Source organism: Tupaia chinensis, unplaced genomic scaffold (genome assembly GCF_000334495.1).
Source record: "Tupaia chinensis unplaced genomic scaffold, TupChi_1.0 Scaffold000384_1, whole genome shotgun sequence".
Taxonomy (NCBI): Eukaryota; Metazoa; Chordata; class Mammalia; order Scandentia; family Tupaiidae; genus Tupaia; species Tupaia belangeri.
In genome coordinates, this window is record NW_006159886.1 from 276,074 (window position 1) to 303,205 (window position 27,132).

Here is a 27,132-nt window from a genome sequence, read left to right on the forward strand (position 1 = left end):
CTTGGGCACGCACGCACACGCGCCCGGCATGAGTTTTAAGCCACTGGGTCCGGGACGCGAACCGCGGACGACTACGTGGGAGTCCAGCGACATAGCCATTACGCTAACTGCTAGTTCCCCAGAAACTACTTTTTCTGATGGGGACAAAAAATAGACCGAGAATATCTTCCTATAGGGTTCCATTGCCAGTAGTTTGAGGCATCAGTCAGGACTGACTGCCGCCCCCTAGTGGCTGACTTTGCAGCAGCGCAGTCTGCTGGGAGGAGACGCAGCGTGGCCTGGGTCAGGAGAAGGGGGTTGCCAGTCTTAAGTCTGTTACAGGCTTTTTTTTTTTTTTTTTAACCTGGTTTCTGATTTTTCTTTCAATTTGTTTCTTTTCTTCATTATTACTACTTGACCACAACCAAATCTTTTGTTCTCTGTTGGCTTCTCTAGCCATCTGTAAGACTCGAGTATCAAGCTAGGATCAGTGTACTTTGTAAGCATTTATGGAAGCTAAAAACTGTAGAAAAAGGGGGAAACATAAAAGAAGAAACTATTCTTGACTTAAGGATGCGGCTCTGTGGGAGCTTTGGCAGCTGATCTGAGAGGAGTTGCGAGGGACAGGAGGCACGAATTGGCACTCACTAGACTGAGGAATGAAGAGAAAAGCTGGGCTGGATGCCCCAGGAGAGAAGCCCAGGCAAGGGTGGGGTGGCGCAGAGGGAGGGAGACCTTGTCCCCCGCCTGACGCCTGACGGGAGCCCTGTGGTGCAGGCCGCTGTGGTGCCCTGAAGAAGGTCTCCCCACTGTAAACGTCCTGCCTTCTCCCCCTGTGGGAAGGTGCTTTGAGACTTTGATAATCCTGTTACAACTCCCAATTTTACCTTGAAAGAAGGTGTCAGTGCTTCATACTTTGCGAATGCTTTTGAGGTGGAGCGAGATGCTTGTTCTTGCCGCTGCTGACGCGTGGGCTTGATTCCCTGAAGGACAGCAAGAGTCTGAAGTTTAAACAGTACCCCTCAATGTAAGATAGCTGCTTTTATAGCTGCAAAAGTGACTTCAACTTAGAAGTGACACAAACAAAAGAGTTCGCCTCATTCTAAGCTCAGCACAAAGTTCTGCCGTACTCAGTAATGAGATGCCATGGGCCAGCCAAGAAAGTTGTCATCTGTTCTTTTTCTAAGATCATTTTATTATAATTTATTTTGAGATAATTTAAAAATTATGGACAAATTACAAGAATAGAACAAAGGATGCCCTGCTCTTCACCCTTGTTCTCCAAATAGTCACTTTTTTTCATGTTTGGTAGCTCCCTCGCATTTCTCTCTGTCTCTATGTATGCACATCTGTGCGTGTATATGAATAATAATAGTTTTCAGGCCCTTTTGCAGATATGTGGTCCCTTTATTCCTAAATACTTCGGTGTGTGCTCGCTTAAAAACAAGGGTATTTTCTTACCAGAACCACAGTATTATTGTCAAGGAAATTAACATTCATACAGCACTATTATCTGATTCCTAGATCTTAATCAGATTTTCCCAGTTATTCCAGTAATGTCCTTCATAAGCAGAAGGAAATCCCAGATCGTGTGTTGCGTCCAGCTGCCAAGTCTCTTTAGCCTCCTCTGTCTGTCTGGTTTCATGACATGGATACTTCTGAAGGGTACAGATCGGTTATTTTATAGAAATTCCTTGCTTGGGGCATGTCTGCTGTGTGCTCACGTTAGGCGTCCTTGGCAGGAGCCCAGGGCTGTGGGGGCTTTTATAATCATCCTCTCAGGAAGCACACAGTGTCCGTTTTTCTCATGTTCTGATCCCCTGAATAAGGTCTCCCCACTGTAACCTTACTGCCTTCTCCCTCCGTGGGAAGGTGCTCTGAGACGACTCCCAGTCTGACCTGCCAGTGTTAGCAGCCATCAATGACTCCTGCCGGAAGAAGTCACTGTGATGACACTTGCTAAACGGTGACTTTCTAATTCCGTTACTTCTTCTGCAGCATTAGTTAACAGCCACTGTAAGAGTTTCCCTTCTTCCTTTTTACTTACTTATTCACTCATTTATGTCTGTATGTATATCGATGGCGATTCATAGGTTATTATTTTAATTGGCGACTAGAATCCTTTATTAGCACGATTTATGGTGGTCAGGTTATCACAGCTGTTCTCAGCAGGAGCCCATTTAAGCTCACTCTCGTGGCCTTTGCCTTGTCTCTGTTAGAGACCCCAGTCCCCATCGTCCTTGGAGCACGTCCCTACGGTGTGGCATGGTAAGATGGTCCGGGGGCATCTTTGCCTTTCTCGGGCCCAGTCAGCCGTTTCTCCGAAGCGCACTGTTCCTCATAGTGGAGGCTGGTATTTAGGAACCAGGACTCCGTGCTCGATGTGTTACTATCACTGAGGTGTCCTTGCTTCAAGGCCTTTTCAGCAGACAGACCCAGGAAACAGATGTGTGTGTGTGTGTGTGTACATATACGCGCACACATATTTGAACATTTGTGTGTTATAGTTATGTATGTATGTATACACATTTATGTGCATATATACATAATCTACATACATCTCTATCTATTCTATATCTCTACATATTAAAAGCCATGCAGTCATAAGTAATCATAATTCCAGTCCAACACCACAGGATTATTTTTTAAAAGCCCATGAGGAAATTTCATAAAGTGAACTATGAGGAAAACAGTAAACGCTAGCGTAATCATATTAATCACATCTTAGATATGCTTTTTAAAAATGCTTGACCACATGGTTTTAGATACGTAGATACAGTTTTAGTTATGGTTTTTTCCCCCCTGTTGTTAAAGTTTCTTTCTTTATTTCATGCAAGTGAGAGACAGAGAGAAAGACAGGGGGAGAGAGGTTTTCATGCCATGATCCCCTCCCAGCCTTCCCGGGTCGTGGAAATGCACACCTGTGGTATACAGGTCGACCAGGGGAACCGAACCTGTGATCTCGTCCATAAGGATCCAGCATCACTTGAACAGCACAATAGCAATGCACCACTGAGCTGGCCCTATATTCTTGATGTAGATTTTGTTTTGGGAGGAACAAAACACCTGGAAAGAGAACGTGTGTGTGTGCGCGTGCACGTGTGTGCTCCAGGAGTGAGAAAGACAGACAGCTCCCCAACAGGGTCTTGACACCATAATCCGTCTTCAGTCTTTAGCCAGCCGGTTTCTGGAGCGTGTGTGCCCCGTGTGCTCAGGGAGGTCTTCAGACTTAAACCAAGAAGCTTCCCCTGTGGGTGGCCTCAGGCTCGCAGCGTACTGCTTCACTCCCGCCTCACCGGCTGGCCCTCGTATGATTTCTTTATAACTCAAGAATCCAAATCAATTCATTTTTAAATTAGACAAACATTGATTATGTACTTATTCTCTGCAAGGTAGATAACTGTAATCTTTTCAGTTTGTCCTAATAGCTTCATTTGGTGCTGGTTAGGAGGAGTGATCTGTTATAAGGAAATCTCACTAGCCAGTTTATCCACATGCAAAAGAAGTGGCTGCTTTGTCCATGGCTCTCCTAGACAGACTTTTACACGTGGCATGGAATATTAATGGTTGCTTATACTCTGATCAGTGTTCAATTTTTTTTAAGCTCAACTTATAGCTCTTTATTTGAAAAACAAAAAATTGATCTCTATCTTTTTGTTCATTGGTTTGTTTTCCACATCTAGGTTTTAGAGTAGGCCAGGAATTGAACTTGGGCCTCCCCCATGGCCTCAGTCTGCCAAGTAGCACTGTCTACCAATGCATGCTACCATGGATGGGCCATATATTAATAATTTTTATAAAAAATAAAATGTCTTTTCCCTTTCACAGTCAGTTAATTCATACATTTCAAAATTACTTAATAAGGATGGATTTAAAATTTAATGAACATAATCCTAAAGATATATTTCAGACTTGCAAATTAAGGAGATGAAATTGGATGGGACTTGAAACATCTTAAAAAATGGCATGCAGAAGGCAGCCCAGTCAAAGATGATTACACTTACACAAGCAGAACTGATGTGAAAGTAAGGTTGTTGTTTTACATCATCTAATTGTTTTTACATCATTCGATGAGAAAAGCAGAAGTACCATTTCAGGCCTGTTTGGGGAACAAAGGCTATTGGTTAAAAGTTTACAATGCATAAAGGCGATAGCTTCGCTGTACTTTCTATGTCAGTGGGTTCCTTTCCATTGCCAGATTTTGTTGCCAACTTAACGAGGCTTTTTAAATGATTTCCTTTGATTGGGATTTAATCACATTCATTTCCAAGTCTCACACTCTGGTGCCTTTCTCCAGAATAATCGAAGGGTCTAGGACCTCAGGTTTTTATTGCCTTTGCTAAAATCCTGACGCAGCTTCCTGCAGTATGGCCTAGTGTGACTACAGCGTGAATTCCATTCCTCAGGCATGACTGGATCCTCCTTCTCATTGATACTTCAATGCTTCATATGTCATCACTGTTCCTATTATACGGTCTCTTTATTGACACGTTTGAACATTCAGAAACTCGTTAGCTTTAGCTGAATTAATGTCCTTTTCCCCTCACCTTTCCAGGCCTCTTCTTCTGAAGACATGGGCAGATGGATTGGTATCTTGCTAGCAGAGACAGGGTCATCCACAGACCCGGGCGCTCTGCACTACGACTACATCGATGTGGAGATGTCTGCGAGTGTCATTCAGACAGCCAAACAGACCTTCTGGTAAGACCCGTGCCGGGTGAGGTGGCACCGAAGGTTAAGAACATTATCTTCCCCTTCATTTTTTAACTTAGTTTTTATGTGAGTATACAGACTCAGAAAAACAAACAAACAAAAACACTAAAGACTTTTCCTTTCGTAATTATATTAATGCAAATACTGCTGAGATGTTTTTGTTATTTCAGACGTCTGGGTTTTCTATTAGAGCAGAGTTTGGCAAACTTGTACAGAGGTCCAGATAGTAAATGTTTTTGACTTTGTGGGCCAAAAATTCCCCATTAAAGCCACTCAACTCTTTCATTGCAGCCAGAGACGGTACACAAACAAATGAATATGGCTGTGTTCCAATAAAACTTTATTTGTAAACACAGAGAGTGGGCCAGATAAGGCCTCTCCAAAGCAGAACTGCTAAGATGAGGACTGAGTTTCAAAGCCATTGAGCGTGTACTTTTTGTGAATTTAAATTGTAATTTTAAAGTGCTATGTATAAAATTTTCCTTTGAATCACAAATATTTCTTTAGCATAGTGATGGCAGAGACACTTGTAGCAGCACTTCTGTGGCACTCAGACCCCGGGAGGTACTCAGGACCCTTTCAGACAGTTCGTAAGCTCAAAACTGTTTTCATAGGCACACGGAGACGGCAGGCATCCTCGTCCCCTTTCACTGTACTGGCATTTGCTGAGTGCTGGGGAAGTGGTGGCGGGGAAGTACCCGCTGGCCCTTAGCAGGAGCAGTGGCCACGCTCAGTGTCAGGGAGCTTTCCGTCCGTGAGGAAACGCTCCTTCACTTAGGAAGCCCTTGACGAAACAATAAAAATTATTCCTGGGACCGGAAGTTGGTGTAATGGCTATGTCGCTGGCTTCCCACAGACCACAGTTCCCAGACCTGGTGGCTTAAACTCACACCGGGCGCGTGTGTGTGCGTGCCCAAGATCCCGAGAGGAGAATGGAGGAGAAGGGATTGCGGTGTGGCCATCCCCCCTGGGGGGTGATTTCTTGCCTTCTTTCTTTCTGGCGATTGCATGTGCCCTATAGCAAAAACGTCTTAAAAAATTTATTTCTTTTTCTGTAAAGGGCCAGAGAGTAGATGTTTTCCTTTTTCATCTTCGGTGTGATGTGTGGGTGGCCACCTCCATCGAGCACGTGCAGATGCAGAATAGCAGGAGCTGTCTTAGGGACAAGCATGCCTACAAGTACATTGCTAAAGAGCTAACTGCTTTCCTAAATTGTTGTTTTCTTTTTTCTTCAAAAACAAAGGATAAACTATGGTTGTTCAGACTTAGGCGTTTGCAGCTGTTTTCTTGAATATGAACTGAGCTGTACATCTCAAGGAAAATAATTGGCAGCATTTGTTACCTGTGAGGTGTTGGAGTTCATACTCAGAAATTAGGATTCTGGATTTTTTTTTTTTTTTTTTTTTTGGGGTGGGGAAAGGTTTTTGCTATAGGGTGCATGTGCTCACCAGAAAAACAGAGAGAGCCAGAGAGACAGAAAGCAAGAAATCACCCCCCAGGGGGATGGCCACAGTTCCTTCTCCTTCATTCTCTTCTCGAGATCTTGGGCACGCACTCACACGTGCCTGGCATGAGTTTAAGCCACTGGGTCCCGGATTCGAACCACGTGGGAGTCCAGTGACATAGCCATTACACCAACTGCTGGTCCAGTATTCTGGAAAATTTTCATCTGCCACAGTGAGCGTAACAGCTTCCCAACATAGGCAGACTCTTCTGATGAGATTAGTAGCTATCAGTGAGTTGGATTTTTCTTCTATATGTAATGAAGTGTGTCAACATCTGAAAGATCTATGTAGTGCAAGATAAATCAATGGATTTTAATGTAAAAAAAGTACAGTAAATTCCTTGATTATCACTTCAGATTCCACACTGCAGCTAATCTTTAAGAAACTACTACTTTTTGAGTGTTGGTGTGCTAGCAGAGAAGAGCCTTTATAGCTGTCTGGAAAAGCTATTCAGATATATCTCACTTTTCCCTATCTATCTGTGTGAGGCTGGATTTTCTTCATATATTTCACCCAAAATAACACCTTGTAACAGAATGAGGGCAGAAGTGTGAGGATCCACTGTCTTCTATTAAGCCAGATGCTATTTAGATGTTCAGACATGAAAAACAATGCCACTTTTCTCACTAAATTTTATATTTGTTAATGTATTCATGTTGGGACCAGCAAGTGGCATAATGGTTATGTTGCTGGACTCCCACATGACTGATTGCAGTTCGAGTCCCTGATCTGGCAGCTTGAAACTTGTGCCGGGTATGTGTGCACACATGCCCAAAATCCTGAGAGGAGAATGGAGGAGAAAGGATTGCAGGTGGCCATCCCCCCTTCCAGGGGTGTGAAGTGACTAGAAATGAGTACATTTCTCAGGTTGCATTGCAAACACAGTAGGGTGTAGGTAGAAGTTTTAGTTCAGGTCCTGCTGTGATCTCTATCAGTTGGGAAACTTGGGACAGGTCATTAATAACCCACCAGGTTCCTCTGCCTCCTTGTGTAGAAAATAGAGAAGCCATGCAAGGTGATATCTGCAGCTGCTAGCTCTGCCCTCCGATTCCGTGGCTCCTGCTTGTACTCCCCTCATCCTTCGAAGCTGCATATGTGGCTGAGGGAGGTGAACTGAAACAAAACCAAGAACAGAATTACCTAATCAGCAGGTGACAGTACACACAGCCATGACTGTTGGCAGGCCTGCCGGTGCCAAGGCTGTGAGCATTCCGAGCATGGAGACACAGACATCTGCACTGGCGTTTAACTTGCCAACCACCACTGGCTTTTCCACGGCAGTGCTGTGCGTGGGTGTCTGAGCAGTCTTCCTCTGCACCTCGAACGGCATTACAGAATGAACATGCATGGGACGCTCGGCTAGGGCACTCTGTGGCTAAGAAATCGATTTCTCAAAGTAAGGAGAACTCCGGCCATGTTAGGAGTCAAACCACCATGTTATACCCAGCCAAGGTAAACAGTTCACACGCACACACAAATCTTGTCTTTTCTTTCCTTTTCTCTTTTTCTTCCTTTCCTTTCTTCCTTTTATTTCCTTCCTTCCGGTACATATGCTTGCTGGAGAGAAACAGAGAAGAAAATTGAGAATCTACCCTCCCCTTGGAGAGGGATGGCCATGCTGCAGTCTCTTCTCTTCTGTTCTCCACTCGGGATCTTGGACACTCGCACACACATACCTGGTGTGTTTTCTAGCCACCGGGTCCGGGACTCAAACTGCTCAGTCTTTCGTGTGGGATCCAACCACCTGCTGGCCCCACATCTAGACTCCTCTTCCCACTGCTTCTTTGTGATATTTGGGGTGGACGTAGCCAAGTCTGGCTGTTCTGTTCAGGCTCGTTAGTGTCTAGTAACCTGTTTCCTAGTCTGCAGAGTGTAGGTAATGACAGTGGCTCTCCTAACTGCTAAGTCCTAAGTAGTAAATAAAGCACAGCTAAAGTGGCTTTTAAGGAAATGTAACCTCCATAAGTCTAGTTCTGCAAGAGCTGCATGACCGCATTGACATAGGAGTGTTTATGGTCATTAGTGTACATACTGGGGAGTGATTAGATTTCCAAAAACACCTATCCGAAGTCCACATACAACTTCAGCTGTAACGAGCAAACTGATAACCACATTTAAGAGAAACTCTGAATAAACATATATTCCCTAGAATACAACTTGGCTTTTACACTATAAATGAATGAGATATTTATCTAAACCAAATGTGGGAAGGTCACATTTTTGATAAAGAAATGCTGATTGCAGTATTGAAAAACTATTGCAAAGAGTTTATGGCTACAAGAGTCTTATATCACATTAAAATTGTTTTTGTTTTTGTTTTTTTGAGAGGTTTTTGCTATAAGGGTGCATATATGCGCCAGGAAGACAGAGAGACACAGAGAGATAGAAAGCAAGAAATCACTCCCCAGGGGGAATGGCCACACCACAATCTCTTCTCCTCCATTCTCCTCTCGGGATCTTGGGCACACACATGCGCCTGGTGTGAGTTTAAGCCACTGGGTCTGGGACTCGAATCGCAGTCAGCTACATAGGAGTTCAGCGACATAGCCACTACGCTAGCTGCTGGACCTGCATTAAAATTGTTTTAAGAGATGTCAGTTAGCAATCAAGTTTGTTTTCACTTTTTAGTTTTCTAGCCAAACATTTCTGTGAAACTTAAAAGAGAAGAGATACAACAAAGAAACAAGTTTCAAAATATGGTAGCTTGGCAGTATCATAAATTTTCTAAGATTAAGTCTTTTTTCTTTTCTTTTCTTTTTTTTTTTGGAGAGGTTTTTGCTATAGGGCACGTGCGCTCGCCAGACAGACAGAGACAGAGACAGAAAGCGAGAAATCACCCCCCAGGGGGGATGGCCACGCCACAGTCCCTTCTCCTCCATTCTCCTCTTGGGATCTTGGGCACGCACGCACATGTGCCTGGTGTGAGTTTAAGCCACCAGGTCTGGGACTCAAACCGTGCTCGACTGCATGGGATTCCAGCGACATAGCCATTACACCAACTGCTGGTCCCTAAGATTAAGTCTTTTTTTAAATATAAATTGGCAGCTATTAATGAATCTTTTCAAGGTTATTAGGAAAATTGTACATTATGTATGTCTGAGGGCAAAAGATCAATAATGTATTTTGGGAAGAGAACAGTAAAAGAAATATATTAGTAATGTAGATTCTTCCAAGAAGATGACATATTAGGCACATTAATAATAATAAGCCGAGGCATTTTCCCAAGAGCCTTTTTTCCCCAAGAGCCTATTTTTAAATGAAATATGTAGATTATGCGGAAGTTTTCTTCTGAAACTCTTCACATCACATTCAGCCGGACACTGTCAGAAAACTCTATCAACAGCAATGATGATAAAAAAACAGAGGCTTGGAGCCAGCAGGTGGCATAGTGGTTCAGGCGCTGGACTCCCACGTGGTCGAACAGAGTTCAGGTCCCAGACCTGGTGGCTTAGAACTCCTGCTGGGTGCGTGTGTCCTGAAGTCCTGACAGAAGGGATTGCAGTGTGGCCACCCCCGCCCAGGGGGTGGGGTGATCTCACTTTCTGTCTCTCTGGCAAGTGCACACACCCTATAGAAAAATCTCTTGAGAGAAAGGACAGAGGGCAGGAAGAAGAAAAACAGAAGCTCGGTGTGGACAGGGGAGAAGGACCAGACTGAGGGGAGGCTGTCCTCTCGGCCTCTCATCCGGATGCCTGCTAGAGGATTTTAAAACGTCTGTCTTCTGAGTTCCTTAGTTTTTGCTTAAGCGAGTGGCACGTGGTCTCTTTGTTCCCACTTTCACGTTTTCTAAAAATCGTATCGTGCAGAGAAGACCAAGTCCCACGAGAGAACCGACACCCAGTCTTGGCTCTGTGAGTTCTGCCAGGCCCAGGGGAGTTGTTTTGGGGGTCTGGGTCCGAGTGCCTCTCTGTAAGATGCGGTGAGAGAAGAGCAAGTGGCCAGGGTCTCTCCCGGCTAGGACACTGCTTGTCCAGGACCTCCAGTCCCTGTGCTCCTGGAGACCTGCCAGGCAACGCTGCAACCCGCTTGTGGGAGTCTCCATCTGAGGCAGCAGGAGTGGCTCTTCAGGGGCCTCTGTTCTGACCCTCATCTGCCTTCTTCCTGGCTTCTGGGCATCGGCGTGAGCCTGGGCACAGTGCTCGAAACCGGACAGGAGCCAAGTCCGGGACAGCCCCGTGAGGGCGAAGGCGTACACGACACGTGCCCCGGCGCTCAGAGCCAGCCACGCTCCAGCAGACGCGCTCCGTCATTCACCACGCACCGCCTCTCACGACAAAGGCAGACATGGCTCTACCCTCAAAAAGACCCGCAAACACCGCGTTTCAATGAGAAAAACTTCAAGGATGTGTTTTTGGTTTTAAACCAAAGTCTTCTACCGCTGTGGACCCTGAAGTCCTGCTGGCTTTCCTGGTCTCTGCTCCTCCCGTGTACATTTTCTCTCCCGACACTGCTGTCATGGTTTTAAATACAGAATAACTCTAGGAACATTTTATAAGCAAAGCAAAAGAAGTTATTCCAGGAATTAGTGTCTGTAGAAGGGACAGTGCACGGCCTCCTTCTGGCCAGCAGAGGGCGGCCTGTGCATGCTGTGGAGGGCCAGGATGGAAGCCTGCCCTGGTGTTAGATCCCAGGCGGAGAGGAAGCCTTGCTGCGCATCCCTCACTGCTGTCCGTGGGAACCTGCCGTGTAGCTGTGTCGAGGGGCATCTCGTTGAAGAAGCAGTCTTAATACTTACCTGACAGGGAAGATACCATGGTCATGGAGGTGGATTTCCCAGGGCGAGGCTTATCCACTGCACTCCAGATGTGCTGAGCCCTGGGATTTCCCCAAATGTGGGGAACTCGACTGCATCATTGGTGATAGTGGGGGACTGCGTTCGCGCTCTCCCCGAAAAACAAGAGAAAAAGAAGAGCAGTCTTCACTTTACACTGTATTTTCCTCACTGCTCACTTAGTCTCTTTTTTATTTTTATTTATTTTTTTTTTAGGTTTTTACCATAGGGCACATGCACTTGCCAGAAAGAGACAGAGAGGGAGAGTGAGAAATCCACCCCCACACACGGTGCGTGGCCATGCCACAGCCCCTTCCGCATTCTCCTCTCAGGATTTTGGGCGTGCACACAGACACGTCCAGCGGCATTTTCAAGCCGCTGGGTCCAGGACTCGAGCCGCAGTGGCCACTTGGGTGTCCAGAGCCTTAACCATCACAGCACCTGCTGGGCCCTGTTGACTCTTTTTATTTATCCTACGAACACACTGTGGGCAACCTTTTTTTTTTTTTTTTTTTTTTAATTCCAGGCAATTTTAGCTCTCCTCAATGAAGAACAAACACTGTCTAGCACGTTTCCTCCCTAGGCATTTACACGGCTACCTGTAACAGCCCGACCCGCAGAGCAAGCCGGTCCCACACACTTTCACTCAGCACGTGTGCTGAGCACTGGGTCTGCGTCAGACATTGCCCTAGACCTTGGAAACGCGAATGACTGAAATCGACAAGGCCACGTTCTGAAGCTGCTGTTGTCATAGGAGGGACAGACGATCAACAGTAGTTTGGCAGGTGGCAAGGAGCAGGCACAGGAGGGGAGGCAGGACAGCCTGCAGAGGAGGGTGCTGGGAAGTCCTCTGTCCAGGGACGCCGAGCATCTCTCGGGCAGGTGCGGAACCTGGGAAGCACTCTCCCAGGCTGGGGGTGGCAGAGAGGGAGAAGAGGTGAGGCAGGGAGGGAGCCTCGAAGGCCCTGCGTGGCTTCATAGGTTTTTCACGGAGTGATTTTAGAAGCCACTGGGAGGTTTGGGGCAGAGCTGACCGGACCCGGCCTTCTGCAGAGGGAGGCCAAGTTGTTCCTCTTACTGCACACCCAGCCTCCCACGCTTACCTCCGGCCATCAAATAGCACGGTTTATCGCACTCCAAGCAACTCTTCAGCTCTCTGCAGACACCAGCTGGGTGCTCAGCTCTTTAGTCAGTTCCCTGATGAACACCAGCTGGGGTCCTGCAATTTCACTCAACCTGGGCACCATCCACCTGGAGATAGTGTCGGATCCCACAGGACTGTCCCCAGTTTAGATGCCAATCTGAGGTCCGAGCTGTCTCCTGACTCTGACCAGCCACCTCCCAGTCTGAAGTGCCCGCACCCCGGACCCTTGGGCTCATTCCTTTACTAGAATGGCTCACAGAACTTGGGAAGATGGCGTACTTACTAGACTACGGTTTGTTATGAGAGGGTAGAACTTAGGAGAAGCCAGATGGGAGAGATGCGTGGGACAAGGTGTTAGTGTATGCGCACACACGTGTGTGTGTGTGTGTGTGTGTGTGTGCACATAGTGGTGGGAGGTGCATGGGGCTACAGTGCCCTCTCCACCACCCCTCCCCCATACCTCCAGATAGTCATTGACCCAGAATCTCTCTGAACCCCATCCTTTTGGGTATGTATGGGGCTGAAGGGTCCAACCTTCTCATTCCAGTTGGCGCCATCCCTCAGGGCTTTCCAGAAGCTGTCACAATAAGACAACCCCCAGCTTGTTACAAATAGCAAAGGATGATTTTTTTTTCCCCTACTGTTATTACTTGAAAAATTCCAAGGGTTTTAGGAGCTTTGGACTAGAACTGGGGACAAAGATCAAAATATATTTCTCATTGTATCACAATCTCACACCTTCAAATGATTCCTCTGGCTCCTGTCAAGACTCTCAGGAATTCAGAGAAGCGGGGAAGGCGAGTCGTACTGAAGTGGTGGCGACGCTGAATGAAAACTCAGAGCTCAGTAAATACGTGCAGGGTGTGTGTCTAAAGAACTTAGAGAACAGAGCGGAAGAACTTTTCCCAAGAGAGGCAAGATATGAAATAATCCAGCTTTGCAGACCATCTGGTCTCTAGTTTTAAGAGTTAACAGACTCGGGGAAGAAGCATGTGAAACCTGGGAGGCAGCTGCAGACTACCTGTAACCGAGGGGCCATGGCGGTGGTCCAGTACACCTGTGTTACAGAGCGGGCTGTGAGCGGGAGCCCCCACTGTTGCGGGCGGGTGGTAATAACCGTGGTGGGTATTTGTTGTGCACCTGTTCTCCGCAGCCCCTGCTTCAGGCACCTAGTATACACCTCTGCAGGGTGAGTGCCACTCTCATTCTACAGCTGAGGAGCCTGGCCCTCAGCCCGCGTGCCACTCCCCACGGCCGCCTCTGTGCTGATGTTCTTTCTCTGCTCCCTGTAGCCGCTGACAGGGCCTCGAGCATGGAAGGGGTTCGAATTCGTGTAAGACTTGCTGACCGATTCGAGGGAAAAGTAGCCGGGCTGTGAACATTGACTCGTTTTCTCCTCTCAGTTTCATGAACAGGCGTGTCATATCGACGAACCCCTACCTAGGGGGCACCTCAGACGGCTACGCGCACCCCAGCGGGACGGCGCTGCATTACGACGACGTCCCGTGCATCAACGGCTCGGTGAGTGGTTTCGAAAGAAGGCAAGACTGTCTGCAAAGTGCTGTGTCCCCGTAGCCTTGCCCTCAGGTCGGAAATAGAGGTCTTTTATAATGCTTTGAGGTGAGGAGCACTCCACCCTCTCCCTCGTCTCCTGGCTTCTGATGTGCCGTTTGACTGTGCCTGCGTGCGGGTGGTTAATGCGACACCGGGAGACGGCCTGTCCTTCGGTGTCGCTGTCTTCATTACACATTTCGCCACACTTTAAGGACTGGCTGAATATGGCAGTCAGTCTGTGCCTTGGCTGAATCAGGTGGCAGTGTGAGCCGTCAGTGAGCAGGTGTCTCCCCGTGTGATGGAAGTGCTAAGACGTCCCCGTCGGCGGAGAGGAAGGGCGGGGTGCTGTGGACTCAGGCCCGCACTGCACACGGCACCTCTCCCTCCCGGCAGGGTTGGAGCACGGGGGCCTTTAGCGCCCAGCTCATTGCTGTTGGAAAGCCCACACCTGACCCTGCGGACATTTGGTGGCCGCGTTTTGTGCTGAGCGGGTCTCCAGGGTCACTATGGCCGTACTCGTTTTTTGATTTGTCCTCTGTATTTGGTGCCTGAGGTGTCGTTCGCAGAGCGCATAGGGAGCCTTGGTTCGGCTCCGTCTCCATGGGATTCATCTGGCACCCATTTGTTGGACGTTGTCTGAGCCAGGCCCAGGGGCTGGCACTCTAAGATGAGGCTTGTAAAAGCCCACGATGCCGCCTGTCTCCCAGTGTTGGGTGGCTTAGAACCGGCATCTCTGTTAAGATATTTTTCAGAGGCAAGCAGAGTATGTTTGCTGGTTTTTTCAGTCCGTGAAGGTACTTGGGCTTTTCTTACTGTTCTGCTTCTCCGTTCTCCTCTCCAGTATTTCGATAGATGACATCAGTCCTCTCCTCTACCTGTCATCACGAAGCCTACAACTGCCTCCTTGCGGGAAGTGAGGGGGCTAAGCCGTCCCGGAGCTCAGGAGAGCCACACCTGAAACCAAGCTCAGGGAGCCTAGGCCAGAGGTGGCAGCTAGTCAATCCAGAGGGGTCGTGCAGTGCGTCCCTGGGCCCGGATGAACCCCCAGGTCCTTCCTGTCAGACACTCCCTACCAGCCCCTGGACCTGCCTGGACTTCCTGCCAGTCCATCCATGGGCCTGACTTGGTTCTGAAAAGGGATTTTCTCCTCCTCACATCATCCATCCTCCTCTCCTTAGCTTCTTCCTCCTTTCTTACTCTTCCCTTCACTCTACTCTTCTTCCCCTGTCCCTGTGTGCTGGTTGTCTCCTAGTACCAGGCTCTGTTCTAGGAATGAAAAAGAAATAGAGGGACCAGCAGTTAGCGTAATGGCTATGTCGCTGGACTCCCATGTGGTCGACTGCGGTTTGCATCCTGGACCCAGTGGCTTAAACTCACGCCGGGTACGTGTATGTGCGTGCCCAAGATCCCGAGAGGAGAATAGAGGAGAAGGGATTGCGGCATGGCCATACCCCCCATTCCGGGGCGTGATTTCTCGCTTTCTGTCTCTCTGGCGAGCTCATGCGCCCTATAGGGGGGGGAAAAAAAAAGGAAAGAAAGAAAGAAGAAGAAGAAATAGATAAGTTACTGTCATTGTCCTGACGGGGTCCAAGTCCAGGGGAGGGAACAGACCTCAGACTGGAACAAAGGACACAGGAGAACTGCTGCCCGGGCCCTGGGCTGCAGAGCCTGCTGTCCCCCTCCACAGCAGGACGCGGGGTCAAAGGGCAGCAGAGCCACTTGCTCATCAAATGCGGATCCTTCCAGTGGCGCCCTCGTCTCCAGGGTGGGGCGGGTCTAGTCCAGTCAGTCTCTCTGCCCCTCCAGGTTCACGTCCATCCTACCCTACCACTAGGGTGGTCAGCATCCGAGCAGTGCCTGGTGCCCACTCCGACCACAGTCCTCACCCCTGCAGGGAGGCTGCGCAAGCGCCTCTCACTCAGGCCCAATGCCCAGTGCCCAGTGCCCGAGTGCCCTCCCGAGGGCAGGGCTTTTAGGCCTTCCTCCCAGCAGCCGGCCATTCTCAGGGTGGGAGCCTGGCTCTGTGGGTTCCCTCTGCTCCATGCAGCCAGCAGCATCTCCTGACGGGACGGCTTCGTCCTTGGGCTTAGACCAGTTACCATCTAATCGCATTTTTCTAAATGACCTGCTCCCGGAGGCGTTATTATAGCCTTTAACGTTGTGGCATGGTAACACACAAACCCATCTGGAGACCTCCCTACCACAGACCCTTCTCACTACCTCCCTCCAGGGTGTCTCTCCACACGCACACCTTCAACAGGAGAGCACAGTGCGAGCGGGATGGATTCGGGCATGCTGGGGCCACGCAGAGGCTCGTCTCGTCCCACCCATTCCCTTTCATTCCGACTTCCGTTATACTGGTTAGGCTTCCCTCAGGAACGAGTTTTCCTTAGGGCGTTCGTGGCTTGATCTGTTTTAGAAATAATACCTTTTTTTAAACAAATTGCTAGAGGGCTCACCAGAGAGAGACAGAGAAGGAGAGTGTGATAAAGCACACTCCATGGGGATGGTCGCACCTCAATCTCCTCTCTTCCACCCTTCCTTTCGGAATTTTGGGCATGCATGCACACGTACACCCAGTGTGGTCTTTCAAGCCACCTGGTCAGGGACGTAGACTATGCAGTCGGCCCTGTGGGGTCCAGCTGCCCTAAGTATCATGCCATCAACTGACCCCCAAATCAGCCGCTCTTAAAGGGCTTTGCATTTGGGAATTGTTTCCGTGTGTCTGTTGCTTGGCCAGTGACTGAGGCTTTTAAGACAGAGTGACCTGTGGGCATGTTTGTGGCGCTTTTGCTTACTAAGGGCTTCCTCTGCCCAGGCCCCTTTTTTAGCTATTTTTTTCTACATGGTGGGCTCTGTTATTAGCTAATCCTTTTTTTCCAGAGGCCTCATTTCTAAGTTTGACACAGTTCATACTTTATGACCCAACACCTGACATTTTAGCAGTGTTTCAGCTTGAGTAATGCCTACCTACTCAGCATTCCCCAGGTGCTTAAACCAAGGTGAAAGAACAGACAGACAAACGCGCGCGCACACACACACACACACACACACACACACACAATCAAGGCTTTTCATCTAGAAAGTTGTATGAGGTTTCTGGTGTCTTCTAAATCTACCATGTGACTTAATCTATGGTATTTTAGGAAAAAGGACAGTCTAGTCGAGACCATTTTAATAATGCTGGACAAATACACGCCGGGTTGCCATGGCGAAACACTCGCATCTGCGTTTATCTGCTTGTGCCATTATTTTTAGATTGTAGGTGGGTCTCCAGCATCACCAAAATAGACACACTGAAGTTGTGGCAAAGAAACGAGAGCACCCCTGCTACGGGATTTTAAGTCTTTTCTATTTTTATAACAGAAGGCCGTAATTACAGTCTGGCAGAAAGGAACTGTGCAAGAAGAATATAAAAATAGGATAAAAGGAGTATAGTATATATGAATTAACATTTCCTTTTTAAATGCAAGGCAATTTATAAAGGTCTTTTAAACTTAAAAGGATCCGGCTGTGGTTATTAGTGTTGGGGTTTAATTTATATTTTAATGTCCATGTTCTAAAATTCCTCTGTCCCATGAAATGGCTTGTAGCTATTTTAATCCTTTGTTAAAGATTTTCCACTAAAAATAATGCCATTATAGCCAGGAGATTTTGAAACATCCTATTTTCTGGGGTGATTTGACTTCTTTCTTTAGTAGGCTGTTGACGGCTTTGTTGAAGGCATTGCCAAGTGTGAGGCGGGGGTGCGTGTCCACAGGTGTCCGTGGGCGTAGATCACTGCCTTGTGCGTGGCGGCCTCGGAGGAACCCGGAGGCGGTCTAGGTTCTAACGCTCACCCTCCCTGGGGCTCCCGAGGCCTAGGGCAGCTTAATGTGCGGTCACGTGCTGGTCCTTCAGCCAGCGTGCCTCTCCTCAGCTGCGTGACCTATCTCGACCTCGGTTTCCTCCTACCTTGTAAGATCACAGTGAGATCGAGAGTGTAGCTACGTGTGCAGCTCTTCAGACTGTCTCGAGGAAGGGCTGTGAGCAGAGTGTTTGCTGGGGTCTCCTTGCGGACCCAGAACGCCACCCTCCACCTCCACCTCCCGGACTTGCAGCACTCTGGCTCTCTAAAGAAGAACATGTCAAATCACAGTCGAATCACAATTACTTTTCTACGTTCAAAAACAGGGCACCGCTTCATAAATCAGTGGCCTTGTGATGACTTAGGGGAAAAAAGAAACCTTTCTTTAAGATCCCAAAAGTAGAAAAGTTTTTTTTGAATCAACCCACCTGCTTGTGTGTGTGTGGTGTACGGGGGTGTGTGTGGGGGTGTGCGTGTGTGTGCCCATATTGTGTGGTGTGTGTCTGTGTATGAGCGTGGTGTGAGCATGTGTTTGGTAACAACTGTGAGTCTATGTCCGCAGGTATATTGGGGTGCTGTGCTAAATCCTGCTGTTTTCCATGTCCAAGTCACTAACCACCAAGCTATGTGTGTTACAGTGGGAACCAGAAGATGGCTTTCCTGCCTCCTCTAGCAGAGGCCTGGGAGAAGAGGTGCTTTATGATAACGCAGGCCTGTACGATAACTTGCCGTCTCCGAAAATCTTTGCCCGCTACTCTGCTGCTGACAGAAAGGCTTCTAGGTTACCTCCTGACAAGCTGTCCTCTAACCATTACAAACACCCTGCCTCCTCCGGGCTGCCTCCCGCTCAGTCTGTCACTAACACCTCTTCTGTGGGGAGGGCATCTCTCGGGCTCAACTCCCAGGTACAGCATCTTGTGCTCTAATACTCTAGAATGTTCTTTAAGCCAAGAGAGGTTTGCAACTTGTAACTGGAACTTACCAAGGGCAATGCATCATTTTTTCCTCAACTAGAACCTAATTTGCAATTTAGCTACCAAGAAATTGATGAGACATTCCTAAGTAGTTCATGGCGTATCTAAGTGTTACTTCTGGCTTGTTTTTTTTACCTTTTTGAAGAACTCCTCAGTGAGTTTTGTGTCAACTAACGACAAAGATTTTTTTAAAACAAGGGTCAATAAAACTTTTCAGGAGATCCTTGAGCTGCAAGTTTAGTATGTGTCTGTTAAATATCATGAGGAAAAGACGACTCCACGTGATCATTTCTTTCCGATCTTTATACGTGAAATGGGATTATTCAGAGTGCTACAGTACTGGGTCATGTGAGAGTCATGATGTGTTTTCCCGTGCAAAAATGCGTCATGACTTTTCTGACAACCCCAATTTTTTGTTTCGTGATGACTGTAAAGGAATATTCCCTAAAACCTAGTAGATGAGTAAGGGCTTTTGATGATCATTGGATGATAAATAAGACCTGCTATTAAAATTGTCCATTTCCTCATATTTGTGGCAAACACTAACATTTCAGAGTAAATACTAGTTTTGTATTTCTTCATTTTTAACCTAAGAATTGTATTTTTAGTGCTTTGCCTAAAGTTCTGAGCACCATACATAAGAATATTCTAGTAACATAAAACCAATGGGCATGTGTTAACTATTTCCCTCTTCTCCATTCTCTGGGTAATCTTAAGAAAATCATGAACACCCAGTAAGGTCCTAGAGTTCCAGATAGTAGCAGTTTACGGCCGTGCCTCTGAAAATACCAGCATCAGCAGATTCCACCCAGGAAGGTTTTCCTGTGGTTTTGACTTTTAGTGACGATTGCCCAGATTCCATCTCTAAAGATTCAGTGAGTCTGAGGGCCCACACTGATGCAGTCAGGAGTGAGAGCTCTCGTCCTCCAGTTATGAGTACTTATGCCAGGAAAATGTGGTGGGTCTTGTGCTTCATTTACTGAGTGAGTGGGTACCTATCTATTTATCCACACTTTCATTGGCATTAGAGTTGCTTTGGGTAAAAAATAAAAACATGTGATGAAATAGTGCCATTTTGTACTTTTGAGCTGGGAATTATGCATAGTTTATGCATGGAGTTTTATGTTATTGTTGTTTGTTTTAAATAGGAAATGCATTTGCAAGCTGAATTATAGTACCTTTAGTTCTCCTGTCCTCATTTGATCACTCATGGGAACCCATTATTTAATTGAGAGACCTTATACTTATTAAAGCACTTACCAATATGCCATGTGCTGTGTATGTATATATATACATATGCTGTGTCATTTATTCTTTTCAACACCGTGTAAGTATCTTTACATATTTAAATGAGCAAGGTGAGACTCCAAAGTTTTGATGACCCACTGAGCATCTCCTAAATTACGGTGCCAGAACAGGAAGCAAGATCTTTCTGCCTTCCCCAAATGGATGCCCACACAGAAGGAACTATATTATCATGGAGTAAACAAGGGTTTGGATATCTAGAATCAGGCTTTGCCTTCAAGCTGAATTTATTTCTAAGGAACACTTACTATCACTTAAGCAAAATACAAAATTAGTTGGCTTGCAGCAATCCAAGAAGTAGGGGTACTATTACATTTTTAAAAGCCCACGCTCAGTCAACAGTTAGTTACCGTATTATTTGGAGTGTTTCCATGTCCTACTGACCCTACGTCTTTCCTCAGACTCCATCAGCGACTCTATCGCGTTAAGATGTCGTTCAGTATAAAAGCCTTAGAGTAGAAATGTAACTGCAGAGTCACGCCTCTCCCCTGGAAAGGATTCCACTGAAATAAATGCTCTTTAGTCAGCTACCATGTCAATCTCTTGATTAGCATTTATGATCTCCCAGTAAAATCTTAAAACTTCCATCGCATTCCGCTGAGGACATCCTAGAGAGCCTCATTTACTCCGCGGTAGAACCTTGTTGGAACCTTCTAGCCCTTCCAGGCAAGTCGAGTAGGCCACTGTTTGGAAATCAAATTGCTTTCATTCATTTTTTTCTGTCTGTGCCACGTTTTGCATAAAGAGTATGAGAATAAGAGAAATTGGTACTGGAAAAAAAACAGGGTGTTTTGTTTGTTGCTTGATTTTAACTTTCTTATTTGCTTATTTCAACAGTTCAAGGGTAAGAAACCCCCAGCGACATCTAATGGGGTCACAGGGAAAGGGAAGGCTCAGAGCAGCCAGCAGAAAAAGGCTGACTCGGCAGTCAGCGTGAAACGCACGGCTTCAAGTAAGTCACCGTTTGATTTCCTGTTTTCTGGCTCGAAGTGCAGGTGGCAGAGTCGGGGCGCGTGTGCCTGCTCACAGGGTGAATGCCAGGCTGGGGTGGGCTGGAGCTGTATTCACGCCCGCCGGTCCTCACCTGCTGGACTGAAGAACGACGATGGCTTTTGTCCGGCGCTGTGACTGCTGCCGTTTAAGGACGCGCACACTGGTCTCGCTGTGGCATTGACGGAGCACATTCACGTGTGGAGGCAGTTAGCAGTGCAGGTTGCGGTGTGGCTCCACGTGGCCTTGGGCTTTGGATCCGGAGGCCTCAGTCTGTCCCAGAGCTACTGTTGACAAGTCATGTGACCACTCTAAGCTCAGCTTCTCTACCTGTCAGACCTGCAGACAACTAGCTACTGGGCTTGATGTGATTAAAATAATTGAGGCCATGTGTGTACCTCACCGTGCTAGCGAAGTATCAGGGTTTATAAGGAATTATGAATCCTGCTGTGCGTTAGTCTACCACGTATCCTCCACTGCTTATTTCTCAGAGCCGTAGTACAAGGGTAGGGATTGTCATCGACGCTGTTGTACAGATGCGAACGAAGCTCCGAGTGGTGAAGCAGCTCTCCCGAGGTCTCTTAGCTGGCAAATGATAGCCAGAGTGAGTCCCAGGCTTTCCAAATCTCACAGCAGGTGGAACTGGGCCGAGAAGCAGTGAGATGCACGTGAGAGACTCAGCCTGCCTGCACACCCAGTACCCCCTTCCTTTGTATCTCAGCAGATAAATCCAGGGTGAGTCTATTAAATCCACACATTTGTGTCTGCTTCAGCGTTCCTTATGTAGGAGGTCTAACCATTAATTCAGCCAGGAGCCGGCCAGGCAGCTCGCACTCATTCGGGCGCTCTGCTCGCTGCTGGGACACTAGTGAGGCTCCATTGTGGCCCATCACGTTGCCTATCTGGTGGAGAGGCCCCCTGCTGAGGGCTGCAGTGGGCGTCTGCTCAGGTTCAGGAGCTCTCCCACCAATCTGGGCAGGTCAGGGAAGCTGTCCCAGAGGAGGAGGATGTGAGCTAGATGCCAGTAGTGAATCTGACGTGATTCCATGCCATTGTCACTTGGGACTTGTACCTGAACTTTTCAAATCTGGCCCCTTGTAACCGGGAGGCCAGTTTCTGCGTTAATGATGAGGCCAGCTAACACCGGTCAGTCACCTCTGCGCCAGGGTGGGAGAGAGATAGGCCTTAGTACTCCCCTGAGCTGACATCCCTTGAGGCCAGTCTCTGCGTTAATGAAGATGAGGCCAGCTAACACCGGTCAGTCACCTCTGCGCCAGGGTGGGAGAGATAGGCTTTAGTACTCCCCTGAGCTGACATCCCTTTGCACTGGGGCTTACTTTTCCGAGTCAGAGGTACACACTGGGGAGTCAGGGGGCTGGCTTTGTCCTTGGCCATCCACACGGAAGGGCGGGCCTCGGACTTGCACAGCCGTGCTCGGCTGCTTCTCCCGCAGGAAGCTTGTGCTTTCCTTACTCAGGTAAGACAAGCTCATGGAAATTAAGCTCATCCGTGCCGCCATTCCCCTCAGACATCTCAAGTGCATGGGTTGGGGGCCAGCTGGGCCACGTCCTCCTTATCATCCTAGCTTGTTGAGTGTGCTGACTTATTTTGACCCTATCTTTCTAGAAACCTTACTCCCCTGATGTATCTCGGTGTATTTATACTCACTTCTGTTAGTGCTGCTCGTCTGGGGAGAGCAAGCTGGGCCAGAGCACTCCTGCAGGAAAAGCTCTGTTAGGCAGGGTCTTCACCAGCCTCTGTCATAGCATTTTTCTTTCAGTACCTACGCTTATTTTATTCCCTAGATGATTTTTATTTATTCCTTTATTTTATGAGGGCTTCTGTGGGGAATTTTTATTGACTTTGGTGACATCTAATGGTGACAAAAGAGAAAAATAATTGCATTCTGTGTTTTTGCTGAATTCAGCCAATTGCATTTTAGATAGCGCGGGTTTGTTGCATTGGGCCCAAAAGAAGTGGAAATTTATAGGTTACTGCAGATAGGTTTGCTGGGGGAACATCTTAGTTTAGAAATAAGTGAGGCAAGTGTGGACTTGGCCCTGTTGCAAAATATGTCCTCACTAGCTTTTGTTTTTAGATTGTCGAATGCTGTCCCCTGACTGCCAGTTCTTGTACTGTCTTTCTGTAGATGTCCTTTTGATGAGGGGAAATAGTTGGGGAGTGACGACTTTATATCTGCCTTGATAAATGCAGTATTTCGTTGAAATCACAGTGGGCGACATTGCAAGAATTGGCACATCGGACAATCGGGATAGGTACTAGAAATGGTTCTCGCTATCTCTTAATGGACCAGACTCCGAGGGGTCAGTTACAGTGATAACGATAACAACTCCCAGGGAGTATTCACTATACCCCAGGCATCATTTCATTTTGTTCATTTTATTTTTTTCAGGTGCATATATCTAATTTTTTTTTTTTTTTTTTAGAGAGAGAGAGAGATTTTTTGCTATAGGGGACACCCACTTGCTGGAGACACAGACAGAGAGACAGAAAGTGAGAAATCACCCCCCAGTGGGGATGGCCATACCACGATCCCTTCTCCTCCATTCTCTTCTCGGGATTTTGGGCATGCACGCACATGTACCCAGCATGAGTTTCAAGCTGCTGGGTCAGGGACTTGAACCACAGCCAGGCATGTAGGAGTCCAGTAACACAACCATTATATGCTGGTCCCGCATATGTCTAATTTTTAAAAAAACCTCAAAAGATTCTCATCATTTTTACTTTATGGAGGGTGAAGCTGAGGTCTAGGGAAACTGGCTGTTTGCCTAGTCGTTTAACAAGAAAGGGGTAGAGTGACCCACTTCTCTTAGTCCGGTGTCCTTGCCATTAACCATTATGCCACCCTCCATGGCATCCACCCCAAGGTGGACCGTGCAGTAACAGAAGTGTACGTAAAGACCGGAGTTCCTTGGGGCTGCCAGGGGGAGTCACTGGCCGTTAGGAGCTACTAGGAGATAAGTGAAGCTTCAAAACCGGTCATCGTTCATCTCAGCTTTGTTGGGGTCTTCATCTTTTCATCTTGTCAATGTATTTTCCCAAAGCGGTCTTATATTACTGACAGTTCAACATGGTCAGAGGGACAGTTACGCAGTCAGAATTTTAATGCCGTATTACCTGGTAATGTGATGTTGCCCGAGTCTCTAAATTTTTCACACAACGACTAGGTCATTGGGAATGTCATGATGTATTTTTCTATGATTTCTATGTAAAACTGTGTCATGACTTTCCCAAAGACCCAATGGTTTCTTCTTTGTGCCTGTATTCATCTTATTTGACAGGCATTTATGTAGTGCTCATGGTTGTCTGTTGGAATGACTCTGTAAATGTTCATAATTCAATCCTCATAACAACCCTATGAATTACCTGCCTTTATCATCCTCGTGTCACAGATGTGGAAACTGGGGTGTAGAGAGATGAAGTGCCTTGTTCAAGATCACGCAGACACAAGTGGCAGGCTGTGGTCACACCCAGGCAGTCTGCTTCCACATACCACTGTGTCACCCCTTCACTTATTCCTTTGCTCATTTATTCACTCAACAAGTAGGTGTCACGTGCTCTAAGCCAGGCACTGACTTCAGTGCTGGCCATATAGCTGGCATCAAAGCAGAGCAAAACAGAGGGCACAGTTGGGAAGAACAGATGTTGCAGGGACCAGCAGTTGGCATAATGGCCATGTCGCTGGACTCCCATGTAGTAGACCACAGTTTGAGTCCTGGACCCAGCAGTTTAAACTCACATGTGCCCAAGATCCTGGAAGGAGAATGGAAGAGAAAGGACTGCACCATGGCCATCCTCCCCCGCCCCCATTGGGGGGGGGTGATTTCTTGCTTTCAGCTCTCTCTGTCTTTCTGGCGAGTGCATGGTCCCTGTAGCAAAAACCTCTCAAAAAAAAAAAAAAAGAAGAAGAACAAATATTGCAATGTAATGAAAGTATTTTGAAAAATACAGAGAACCACACAAATGCAAGATATTAGTTTTTGATAGCAACAGGCTCCTATGTTTTCAGATCTGCGTGCTCACTTTCAGCCTTATGGAAGATTACGTTTAAGTTGTATGCCACCTCAAAGGGAGGTAAATTAAAGGAACTTCCAAATATTCTATTTTCATTTTTTAAACTTTCGATTCAAAGAATATTGGTAAATTTGAACTAATCACTTTTCTACTTAAATAGTCCTGTTGTTTTTCTTGTCACATTAGCAAAATAGCTTTGAGTTTATTTTCCCAAGCGGGCTGATTAAGCAGACTTTCTGAATTACCCTAGTGTCTGCATGATTCAACCTAATTTCTTACTGCTGCTTTTTATTTCTAAGATGCTGACCAGTACAAGTATGGCAAGAACCGGGTGGAAGCAGATGCTAAGCGGTTACAAAGCAAAGAAGAGGAGCTACTGAAGAGGAAGGAGGCCCTGCGGAATAGGCTGGCTCAGCTCCGGAAAGAAAGAAAAGACCTTCGAGCTGCCATCGAAGTCAACGCTGGTATGAAAGACTCGCTTCCGCTTGGCTCAGGACGCCGATCTCTATTAGATATACTCTGTTCTGACCGAAGGATCCGTAACTCGGAGAGGCCGTCTTTTTAGTGAGAGCATGTCGTTCCATGCAGTGCTTCGTGGGGCTGAGAAGCATTGCTGGTTAGCCCAGGGCAGGTGCCAGCGTAGTCAAATGCCACAGCAGGCAGGCAGAGGCCAGGGCCTGGCCCAGGAGCTGCCTGCTGAGGCAAGAGGGGTCCTGCCAGAGCACCTGCTCAGCTTCAGCTGCTGCCAACAGATTCTGCCTGTCTGGAGGACAGGCTCTGTGTCCCAAGGCTGCAGTAGAGTCTAGTCGTTGAATAAGATGAATCAGCTGGATTGCTCTGCAGGAGGGTAGTCCACAGGGATGAGTAATATTCAGAAGCCCAGGTAAAGTCCGAGATCTCTGTGTGGGTAGAAGCAGCCCTCCATTCCTTGAGAACTGGTGAGACTCGCAAGGAGCGTCTGAGTCTTGAAATGAGTCAGGGGAAGAGGTCAGGTTAGCAGAATACAAATCCCCGAACAGGAATTTAGGGTAAAGGCCCAGTTGCCAGGGCTTCTGAGTCAGGCTTATTCATTCTTGTCAGCAAGAACTAGGTATTTATAGTCCCTGGCTCTGGGGATTGAGCTGTTTGAATATGCGTTGCTGCATTCCAGGCTGGGTCTTAGACTGGGCAAGACTGACCCTTCAGATTTAGGTCTTACTAGTCTAGGCGAGGAGGAAGAGGAGTGTGGAAGCAGAGGCCGGAGGGGTCCAGAGAGGACTCTGTCCTGCAGGCAGGTTCTGAGATGCACGTGCACACCAGGCAGATTCACAGTCGGGCTTTCCTGACTGTGCCCACGTGGTTACTGTGAAGGGAGGTGCACTTGGAGTTTAGAGACTAGGAGGCGGGCGGGGTGACCCTGAGGAGGAGGCGGGCTGTGACACCCGCACGAGCTGCCCAGGCAGATCCGCAGTCCGGGCTTTCCTGACTGTGCCCAAGTGGTTACTGTGAAGGGAGGTGCACTTGGAGTTTAGAGACTAGGAGTCGGTCGGGGTGACCCTGAGGAGGAGGCGGGCTGTGACACCCGCACGAGCTGCCTGGGGGTGGAATGCTGAGCCAGAGACCTGGCCAGAGCATCGCGTTTAGGAGCCAGGAGCATCCCTCCTTTCTGCTGCGCCACGTGTGCAGGAGGGTGGAGAGGCGGAAGCTCTCAGGTTGAGAACCTCAGGGCCAACAGACAGCCAGGTTCCTGTGTACACGTCGGGAACCTCCTGGGACTGGCTTTCTCATGGTTTTTGTTACTGCAACGAATCGCAAATAAAACAAAGTGAATGTGCCTTAAAGAAATGCGTGCCACGTGTCGCCGAGATGCAGCTGTATTGTTGTGTATTGCCGTGGGAGGTAAGATGACTCAAGAATGACTGGCAGAATTAGGAAAGCCCAGTTTCCGGACTTTGCAGGTCAGCGGCACCTTTGGAAACCATATGTTAGGTCATCGAGAAAGTCATGATACATTTTTGCATAGAGAAACAGAAAAACATGTTATGGCCTTCACGACAACCTGATTGTTTAAGTTCCACACGTGAATTTTTTTTTTTTTTTAAAGAGAGAGATTTGTGCTATAGGGTGCATGTGCTCATCAGAGAGACAGAAAGTGAGAATTCATCCCCTGGGGGGATGGCCATGCCGCAATCCCTTCTCCTCCATTCTCCTCTCAGGACTTTGGGCACGCATGTACACATACTCAGTATGAGTTTAAGCCACCAGGTCTGGGACTTGAACCATGGTTGACTACGTGGGGGTCCAGCGATGTAGCCATTATGCCATCTGCTGGTCCC

The 27,132-nt window shown here is 47.6% G+C and overlaps 1 protein-coding gene and 1 non-coding gene across 4 annotated transcripts in view; both read left to right on the forward strand.

Annotated features, from left to right (window-relative positions):
* Window positions 1-27,132, forward strand: part of AFAP1 (actin filament associated protein 1) — a 183,789-nt gene that overhangs the window by 142,174 nt on the left and 14,483 nt on the right. For 2 of the 3 annotated variants that reach the window (XM_006153640.3, XM_027773866.1), the window contains 4 exons: window positions 4,535-4,680; window positions 13,516-13,633; window positions 20,630-20,744; window positions 25,117-25,281. In XM_006153640.3, coding sequence (XP_006153702.1) covers window positions 4,535-4,680; window positions 13,516-13,633; window positions 20,630-20,744; window positions 25,117-25,281 — 544 coding nt within the window. Of the gene's footprint in view, window positions 1-4,534; window positions 4,681-13,515; window positions 13,634-18,151; window positions 18,419-20,629; window positions 20,745-25,116; window positions 25,282-27,132 lie in introns of all 3 variants that reach the window. The other variant, XM_006153638.3, reaches the window with a different exon arrangement.
* LOC114008763 (U1 spliceosomal RNA) lies at window positions 10,925-11,088 on the forward strand. Its single transcript, XR_003550262.1, has one exon. It is a non-coding gene; the product is annotated as a U1 spliceosomal RNA (small nuclear RNA).